This window comes from Solanum dulcamara, chromosome 4, assembly GCF_947179165.1.
Source record: "Solanum dulcamara chromosome 4, daSolDulc1.2, whole genome shotgun sequence".
Classification (NCBI taxonomy): Eukaryota; Viridiplantae; Streptophyta; class Magnoliopsida; order Solanales; family Solanaceae; genus Solanum; species Solanum dulcamara.
Genome location: NC_077240.1, coordinates 50,834,859 through 50,844,808, shown reverse-complemented (window position 1 = coordinate 50,844,808; position 9,950 = coordinate 50,834,859). Strand labels below are relative to the sequence as shown.

The window sequence follows — 9,950 nt, the reverse complement described above, 5'->3', positions numbered from 1 at the left end:
TGAAAGAAGAAGAGGAAAATGCTAGAGGGGCAAAGGAGGGAGCTACGGGTTTTGGCCTTGGAAGGTGGGTTCTTCGATTTAGTTCCACAAATTAATTATTCATGGTATCCCATGGTTATATAATGGTGTTTAATAACATAAAATTCCAATTTGGGGCTGCGGAAAAGGGACACAAACAATCCACCCCATTTTAGCACGTCAAGAAGTTTCTGAGATGCAGTTTTGGTGAATTTCGGGTAACGTAAGGTTTCTCCTTTCAATTTGGACTTTAGGGTGTTGTTATGGAGTGTTTTACACGTCCTATAGGTTGCTGTAAATGTGAAAATTTCATAGAAATGTTTGACGTTGAAGACAATTTAAATTGGAGTCGTTATAATTGAATTGTCGTCGAAGTAAAGTGTTGTTCTTGTGGTGTGATGCTTCAAGTGTGTGGGGGTGTATTTCAGGGCCTAAAAGTGTTCTAAAATTTTTGTGGATGCTTCTGGTTGCAGCCACCCGACCCCTCATTTTGTATAATTAAAGGCATTGCAAAATAGAGTCGAGAAACCTTATTTTAGTATTGTAGTTTCGAGCGAGTCGTTGGATTTATGTTGTATATTATTGGTGTGAAAATGAGATTATGATGCCATAGTTGTTAAAAGATCCACAGGATTGGACGGGTACGAATTATGTACGTGATGACCACACAAAGGAAAGTATAGACTATATAGAACTTATTCTCTTTCTTTTTTGGCATGTCTTAGTTGTAAGTTAAATATGGTATGCGCTCCGGAGTAATTCTATTCTTAAGCATCTCTTATTTACTTCTGAGTATTGAATTCCTATGATAGTTGATCTATTTCCCTGGAAACTTCTATATGTTAAAGAGGTAACAAATGTATAGGCTCCAAGTCTTAAAGACTATAAGATAAAAAGTCTTTCTGATTCCATAAGCGAGATCCTGAGGAGCCGGAAGAGGAAGATCCGGAAGAGGATCCAAAGGAAAGAGCTCACTCTGAGTATGGTTCAATGGGGTTCGACGAAGAGGTAGGATCGAACCAGATTGATAAATTCTCGGAGTACTATCCAGGGCCCTATTATGATTATGATGATGATGACGACGCTCCAACATGGCCTTAGATTTTCATTCTTATCTGTGCATTGTCATCCTTTTGTTCGTCGTATGGCCTCCATGTACTTTCATTTTTAGGTTTCTGGCCGTGTACTTCATTGCAAAGGTATCTTTGATTAATAAAATTATGTTATTCCAAATCCAAAATGTGTTTAATGGATCATTTATCATCAAATTGATTGCAACATAGGTCGTCCTCTAGCAAAAGAGGCTCCGTATAGGACACATTTGAATGTCGTTAACTTGGCGTGTATGTGTATTATATACTTGTTGTACTTTTAAATCTTTCCCAAACTAACATACTTTCCTTTTTCTTTCTTTTATTTTGTTTTGTTAATCCCTAAAAGAACGTTGATTTGTGTCGACTTGCGAACTGGCTGACTCACGATACAACCTTCGATCAAGGGGAAGGATGACAGGTGGAGAAGAATTTAACGCTGCTGCAAACATAATGATACCAGTGGAAAATCCTGAAAGTTCTCAAAATATAGCCAACATCCAAAACGATGATAAGATGGCTCACATGGCACAAGAGCTTGAGATTTTGAGAGAGGAACTACGTCAAGTGCGAGACTTGGCCAAGCTTTCGGCTACTACCTTCCCAAGTTTCAAGATGCCTAGCTACTTCCCTAGAGCTGACCTGCCTCCTGCAGATTCTCCAAACATGCCTAAACGTGCTCCCGTTCATGGTCAAGCGCCATTAGCTCATCCGTCTGCAATCAGGACTGCTCCTGACCTTCCCACTCATGACCCTGTCACACCTACCTACCCAGCGACACAACAGATATTTGGAGCACACACCGCCGCTCCTTACGATTCACACATACCACCTGTATATGCTGTTGAGGCCCCTACTTTCATGACACTGGTTAGGGTCGAAGTCCCGTATGAGGTTGACCAATATGCAGAAATGGAGAAGGATGCTCGATTAAAAGAAGATAAGTCAATAGACGCTCAACTTCGAGGTTTAAGAAAGGCGTTGAAAAACCTACAAGTCACTAGGGGAACAGAGAGCCTAGATTACGATGACTTATGCATCCACCCAGATATTGACATACCGGTAGGATACAAGCCCCCAAAGTTTGACATATTTGATAGAAAGAGCGATCCTCACGTACATCTGAGGGCATACCGTGACAAGTTAGTCGGTGTAGGGAGAAATGAGAAGCTGAGAATGAAGTTGTTCATTCGAAGTCTATCGGGAGAAGTGTTGACTTGGTATACACGCCAGGATCCTCGCAAATGGTATAACTGGCAGGAAATGGCTGAGGATTTCATGAATCGCTTCAGATTTAATACCGAAATCACTGCGGACAGGTTCTCATTAGCCAACATACAGAAGAAACCATCGGAGGATTTCCAGGAGTATGTACGACGTTGGAGAACCGAGGCTGCAAGGGTTCAACCACCACTGGATGAGAGTGAGCTCTCAAAATACTTTATTCGAGCCCAAGAAGGTATCTACTTTGACAAGATGATGTCAATGATAGGCCAAAAGTTTGCATAATTGGTCAAGATTGGGGATTTTATAGAGGAAGGCATCAAATCGGGTAAAATTCAGTCCATGGCCGCATTGCAAGCTGCAAGTAAGGCCATACAATCAGGCTCCATTGGTGGCATCAAGAAGAAAAAAGAGGATGTTTCAGTCGTCAATTACCAACATGGAGGACAATCCCACCAATACCCCAACAATCCCCAAATTGTTGCACATACTCCATACACCTCGTACCCGGTATATAATACCCGACCACACTATAATACATCTCGAGCACCAACATACCAAAGCCCAACAAGACCACATGTCCCACTTCAAGCACCAACCACCAAAACAGACCAGCATATGTGCCAAGACCACGTCCAAATCTCAAAGCCAGAAATACTCACACCTACACACCCATTGCCGAACCTTATGCTCAATTATTTGAAAGGTTGAGGATAGCAGGAGTACTACAGCCAGTTGAGGGAAAACTCCCCGACCCAATACCTTACAATTTTGATGGAAACAAGCGATGCGCTTACCACTCGGGAATCCAAGGGCATGACACAGAAGATTGTTATGGCTTGAAAAACCAGGTTGAGACGTTGATCAGAAGAGGAATAATAAAATGCACTCCAACACCTCTGAATGAAAACAACAACCCTTTGCCAAATCATGAGAATCGAGAAGTTAACATGATTTCTCTAGAAGAAGAGTACAACTTGGGAGAAACCATCGCATCTGTCTGGAATGCCGAAGAAGCTGCCACTGCATCTCCAGTGCAACCTATTATCACTGTTCAGCTAAGGGAACCTCTTACTGTCCAAACATATCTCCCGAGAGTTGTAGTAACCACTACAGTTGCTAGAAAGGCTAAGTTTGACACCAAAGGAGTCCCATGGGATTATAAAACAGAAGCCAAGGGCAAGATGATTGACGCCGCTGTGGCTCATGGAATGACTAGGTCGGGAAGGTGCTATGCTCCAGAGGATCTGAATCGAGGAGTTCTTGGGAAGGAACCGAATACCAAAAAGAATGTTACCGATGCTGAAGTCACGGAATTTTGGAGGAAGATGCAGCCAAAAGACTATTCAGTCGAAGAGCAACTGAAGAAGACATCGGCTCATATATCCATCATGTCTTTACTAATGAATTCTGAGGTACATTGGAATGCTTTGATGGAGGTGTTAAATGGGGTTTGCATTCCAAAAGAGACCACAAGTGAAACCTTAGCTGTAACAATTGGACGAGTGGTGGAATCTAACAAAATTTCTTTCCATGATAATGAGCTACCAACAGAAGGGACTGGTCACAACAAAGCACTTCATATCGTGGTCAAATGTCGTGATAAGATTGTGACCTGAGTTCTGATCGATGGCGGTTCTGGATGTAATATCTGCCCTTTCACAACTCTGAGAGTTTTAGGTCTAAATATGGGAGATATAGAGGAAATTCGTGTAAAGGTTAGAGCTTTTGATGGAGCACAGAGAAGTGTCATTGGAGAAATCCATCTCACATTGCAAGTGGTACCAGCAGAATTCCCTGTCTTATTTCAAGTGATGGATGTGTCATCGAACTACAACCTGCTGCTGGGAAGACCATGGGTCCACATGGCAAAAGCAGTTCCTTCAACTCTTCATCAATGTGTAAAGTTTGAGTGGGGTCACTCAGAAGTTACTGTTCATGGGGAGCTCAATCACCCCATCTATTCTGTCAATTCTGTTCCAGTAACTGAGGAATTAGATGGAGCCACTTTTCACACTTTAGAAATCATGCAAGCTGTGAGGGTTGACGAGAAGTTAGAGTCGGTTGGTGTGAAATTGTCAGGAGCAGCAAAGATGGTCGCAGCAGAGATGTTGAAATACGGGTATCAGCCTAAGACAGGACTTGGACCCAGGTCCAATGGCATAGTTGAACCCATCCAGCTGAAGCATCAGAAAGGTACCACTGGACTCGGATATGGATCTACATCGGGACGAGTCCACAACAGGGGATCCATCAAGACAATGTTTGTACTAGAGCAAGTTCTGATTCTAGATCATGCATCTGACGATGACATAATAGAAGAAATAGGAAATTTGTTAGTGGCCATGATTGGAGAAGAGGAAGAGATAAATCTCCGCAAATTGAGCATCCGTGATTCCAAGCCTGGAGAAAGCTTGCAGAATTGGACCATCAGTCCGTCCCTATTTCGACAAGAGTCCTGGTAGTGTGGAATGTAGTTTTGTATTTTTAAATTTGAATGATCAAAGCTGCGGCTTGTACCATGCTTGATCTTTGTTTTTGGTTGCTTTTTCTAAAAAAAAGCTAGAATGCTTTTAAATAAAAGTCTTTGATTTCTTTAAAACAGTCTTATTATTTTACCTACTTTTTTATTTTACTTGCCTTTTTATACTTTTCAGCATTCGTATTAAAAATCCTAATTCAATGGTTATGACATGTAACGAATCCATCGAGCAAAGTGAAAATAATAAACCCGATCATGAAGAATATAATGAAAGCATGATGCCTGAAAACCTACCACTGGAGGTCGAGCAGTTCGAGAGCCAGGAGAATCCTAATATGGATGAAACAGAGGTTGTCAACTTAGGAGATGAGGAAACTGTGAAGGAAACACGAATTAGCATACATTTGGAGGCCGAAAAAAAGAAGGAGTTAATAGAATTGCTTAGGCAACATATCGACATATTTGTTTGGTCTTATGACGATATGCCGAGGTTATGCACCGATATCGTCTCACACAGACTACCAATTGATCCCACATTCCTACCTGTTAAACAAAAAACAAGAAAGTTCAAACCAGACTTGAGTCTAAGGATTAAAGAGGAGGTAACCAAGCAGATTGAGGCGAACATTGTGAGGGTCACAAATTACCCCACTTGGTTGGCAAATATAGTACCAGTGCCAAAAAAGGATGGAAAGATCAGAATATGTGTGGACTATCGAGATCTCAACAGAGCTAGTCCTAAGGATGATTTCCCTCTCCCAAATATCCATATACTCATTGACAATTGTGCAAAACATGAATTGCAATCATTTGTCGATTGTTTCGCGGGATATCACCAGATACTGATGAATGAAGATGATGCAGAAAAGATAGCATTTATCACTCCATGGGGGGTGTATTGCTATAGAGTAATGCCATTTGGCCTAAAAAATGCTGGTGCAACCTGTATGAGGGCCATGACCACCCTCTTTCATGATATGATCCACAAGGAGATTGAAGTATATGTGGACGATATCATTATCAAATCCAAAAGGAGTTTGGACCACCTATATGATTTGCGAAAATTCTTTGAGAGGTTGCGAAAGTATAATCTAAAATTAAATCCAGCAAAGTGTGCATTTGGAGTACCTGCAGGAAAACTGTTAGGGTTCATTATTAGCAGGAGAGGCATAGAGTTGGATCCTTCTAAGATCAAGGCAATTCAAGAATTACCTCCCCCGAAGACCAGGAAGGACGTGATGAGTTTCTTGGGAAGGCTTAATTACATCAGTCGGTTTATAGCACAATCCACAGTAATTTGTGAACCCATTTTTAAATTACTAAAGAAGGATGCTGCCACAAAATGGACGGAGGAATGTCAAAGGGCTTTTGATAAAATCAAAGAATATTTGTCCAACCCGCCAGTATTGGTCCCACCTGAGCCTGGGAGGCCGTTGCTATTATACTTATCTGTCATGGACAATGCATTTGGATGCCTATTGGGACAACATGATGAGACAGGTAGAAGAGAGCAAGCCATTTACTACTTGAGTAAGAAGTTCACACCGTATGAGGCAAGATATACCTTATTGGAACGAACATGTTGCGCTTTGACTTGGATCGCGCAAAAATTTAGGCATTACTTGTCTGCATACACCACGTACTTGATCTCAAGAATGGATCCACTAAAGTACATATTTCAGAAGCCAATGCCTACAGGTAAATTGGCAAAATGGCAAATTTTGTTGAGCGAGTTCGACATTGTGTACGTGACACAGAAGGCCATCAAAGGACAAGCCTTGGCTGACCACCTTGCAGAAAATCCAGTGGATCAAGATTACGAGCCGCTAAAAACTTACTTCCCTGATGAAGAAGTGTTGTTTGTAGGTGAAGACATATCAGAACCATGCGATGGCTGGAGGATGTTTTTTGATGGAGCGTCAAATTCCAAGGGAGTTGGAATAGGACCAGTTTTAATTTCAGAAACAGGTCAATATTATCCAATTTCAGCCAAGATTAGGTTTGATTGTACCAATAACATGGCAAAGTATGAAGCTTGTATTCTTGGGCTTAGAATGTCCATAGACATGAACGTCAAAGAGCTTTTGGTCATAGGCGATTCTGACTTATTGGTTCATCAGGTGCAAGGAGAATGGGCTGCTAAGAATGTGAAGATCCTTCCTTATTTGCATTGCATAAAGGAGTTGAGTAGGAGATTCACAAAGATTGAATTCAAACATGTCCCTCAAGCTCAAAATGAATTTGCCGATGCTTTGGCAACAATATCCTCAATGATTCAGCATCCGGACAAGAATTACATCAACCCTATTAAAGTAAAGTTATATGATCGACATGCATATTGTTTTCATGTTGATGAGGAATTGGATGGAAGACCATGGTAATATGACATCAAGAGATTGATAGAAGCACGTGAATATCCCGAAAATGCCACAAGCAAGCAAAATGGGACTCTGAGAAGGATGGCCAATCATTTCTTTCTTAATGGAGAAATTTTGTATAGGAGGACTCCAGATTTAGGATTGCTGAGATGTGTTGACGCCAAGGAAGCGACGAGACTTTTAGAAGAAATACATGCAGGAACATGTGGACCTCATATGAATGGGTTCACTCTGGCTAAGAAGATCTTAAGAGCTGGATATTTTTAGATGACCATGGAGAGAGATAGCATTCGATACGTGCAGAAGTTTCATCAATGCCAAGTCCATGGAGATTTTATACGAGTTCCACCAAATGAGCTCAATGTTATGGGTTCCCCATGGCCATTTTCCGCTTGGGGAATGGATGTAATTGGACCCATAGAGCCTCCTACATCAAATGGACATCGTTTCATCCTTGTGGCTATCGATTATTTTACAAAATGGGTCGAAGCTTCGACATATAAGGCAGTAACTAAGAAAGTCATGGCAGATTTTGTTCGTAACAATATCATTTGTCGATTTGGGATTCCAGAATCAATTATAACAGATAATGCGGCCAATCTCAATAGCGATCTTATGAAGGAAATTTGTGAGCGATTCAAGATTACTCATCAAAATTCCACAACTTATCGGCCATAGATGAATGGAGCAGTTGAAGCAGCAAACGAGAACATCAAGAAGATTTTGAGGAAAATAGTGGATGGTCACAGACAATGGCATGAGAAGTTACTATATGCTCTGCTCGGTTATCGTACCACAATCAGAACTTCCACTGGGGCAACTCCTTATATGTTTGTTTATGGTTCAGAAGCAGTAATACCTGCTGAAGTGGAAATACCATCTTTAAGGATTATTCAAGAGGTCGGTTTAGATGATGCAGAATGGATTCGCAACAGGATTGAATAGTTGATGCTCATTGATGAGAAAAGAATGGATGCAGTTTGTCATGGTCAACTTTACCAAAACAGGATGACCAAAGCATTTAACAAGAAAGTCAAGCCTCGACAGTTCACACCAGGACAATTAGTATTGAAGAAGATATTTCCTCACCAAGGAGAAGCTAAGGGGAAATTTGCACCAAACTGGCAAGGTCCTTACATGGTTCATAGAGTATTATCCGAAGGAGCAGTAATCTTAGCAGAAATGGATGGCACAGTGAGCACGAAGCCAATCAACTCAGACTCCATCAAGAAGTACTACATCTGAAGACATCAAGACTGGCTTTCATTTTTTTTTACTCTTAAATTCCATGTAAACAGAACTACGTCTCGACCTGACTTCCCATGGTGGGTTACGTGGGCAGCCCACATCGGGTTCGGTCCTCTTTTAGAAAATCCAAAAAAACATCATTTCCATGTATTTAGAACTACGCTCGACCTGACTTCCCTCGGTGGGATACGTAGGCAATCCTTGCCGGATTCGGTCCCTTTATAGTTTCACTTTTCTATTGTAATTGAACTACGTCCTAACCCGATTCCACTTGGATACGTAGGCAGCCTGAGTTAGGATCGGTCATTGTATTGCATAATATTCATTTCTTATCCTCAAACTACGTGCAGACCTGATTCCCATTTGGGGATACGTAGGCAACCTTAAGGGTTCGGTCATACCTTAGAAAACTCTCCTTTAGTTAGGTATCATTAGAACGTGAAGGATCTTGCGAATAAGTCAAGAGAAGCATCGTCAGAGAACAAGACTACAAGAAAGATTACATTTGGATACGGAGAAGCACGATGGATTCCAAATCATGTCATAACCTTAAGATGATCAAGGATTACTCTCTCTCTCTCTCTCTCTCTCTCTATATATATATATATATATATATATATATATATATATATATATATGATATACTCTTTTGTCAAAAAACACACTATTATTTTTATTTATTTATTTTTATTCATTTATTTACTTATTTATTTATTATTTTTTTAAAAAATGCTTTTCTACTATTCCACCTACTAAGTCTCTAGGTTAAGATACTACGGACGGACAATAGAGGTATTGGAGGTTCCCGATGACGAGGCCTGAATCAGCGAGTCGATACAAGTCAACACCCCCTCCCAAACTAAAATTTTCTTTGAGCGCAGGAAAACAAAAGATCGAGGAAGACAACCTCAAGTCTAGAGGATGACTACAGACGCCATTCGACTTCTCAAAATCATAAGCCAAAATATTCTTCCCTTACTTTATTTATCAAAAATACTTTATACTTCGATGTGCTGTCTAAAGGATTTCCCTTTAAATCTTTGCAGGTACGATCGAGATCCGGATCAAAACACTGAAGACAAGGGGGCCCCCATAGGATAAATAGGATAGTTTACTTTTGTCAAATATAACTCCATCAATTGGAGCTTGTCTTCTAACCTCGTCAACAACTCCTCCGTCGGAGAATATCGTCTAACTGCGTCAAATAAGCTCCCTCGATTGGAGAAAGCCATCTAACACCATTCAAAACTCCCCCGACCGGAGGCTGTATATAGCAATCACCTTTCGAACTTCGAATATCGGAGGATGTATATAGCTAACACCGTGCAAACTCTATCCATCGAAGATTGTATATAGCGAACACCATGCAAACTCTGCCGTTTGGAGATCGTATATAGCAAAACGTCATCAAAACTCCGCCATCTCGAGGCTGTACAAAGCAAACATCATTCAAACTCCGTCGATCGTAGGCTATATATAGCAAACATCATTCAAACTCCGCCGTCTGAA

General features: G+C 40.9%; 2 protein-coding genes across 2 annotated transcripts; both read left to right on the top strand.

The window, feature by feature from the left end:
• The first annotated feature begins 4,021 nt into the window (after positions 1-4,021).
• LOC129884250 (uncharacterized) lies at positions 4,022-7,460 on the top strand. Its single transcript, XM_055958579.1, has 3 exons — positions 4,022-4,794; positions 4,991-7,192; positions 7,316-7,460. Exons 1-3 carry the CDS (start codon positions 4,022-4,024, stop codon positions 7,458-7,460), a joined length of 3,120 nt encoding a protein of 1,039 aa, XP_055814554.1.
• A 6-nt stretch (positions 7,461-7,466) lies between these two features.
• On the top strand, positions 7,467-7,871 carry LOC129884249 (uncharacterized). The gene has a single exon (XM_055958578.1). The coding sequence runs from the start codon at positions 7,467-7,469 to the stop codon at positions 7,869-7,871; it is 405 nt and encodes a 134-aa protein (XP_055814553.1).
• Positions 7,872-9,950: the final 2,079 nt, after the last annotated feature.

Excerpts from the sequence above, each read along its gene's own strand:
- LOC129884250 (XM_055958579.1), top strand. The coding sequence starts at position 4,022 with ATGGGAGATATAGAGGAAATTCGTGTAAAGGTTAGAGCTTTTGATGGA. Across the intron at positions 4,795-4,990 it reads CTATTTCGACAAGAGTCCTG|CATTCGTATTAAAAATCCTA; the intron begins GTAGTGTGGAAT and ends TATACTTTTCAG. Across the intron at positions 7,193-7,315 it reads GAATTGGATGGAAGACCATG|GAGGACTCCAGATTTAGGAT; the intron begins GTAATATGACAT and ends AATTTTGTATAG.
- LOC129884249 (XM_055958578.1), top strand. The coding sequence starts at position 7,467 with ATGGAGAGAGATAGCATTCGATACGTGCAGAAGTTTCATCAATGCCAA.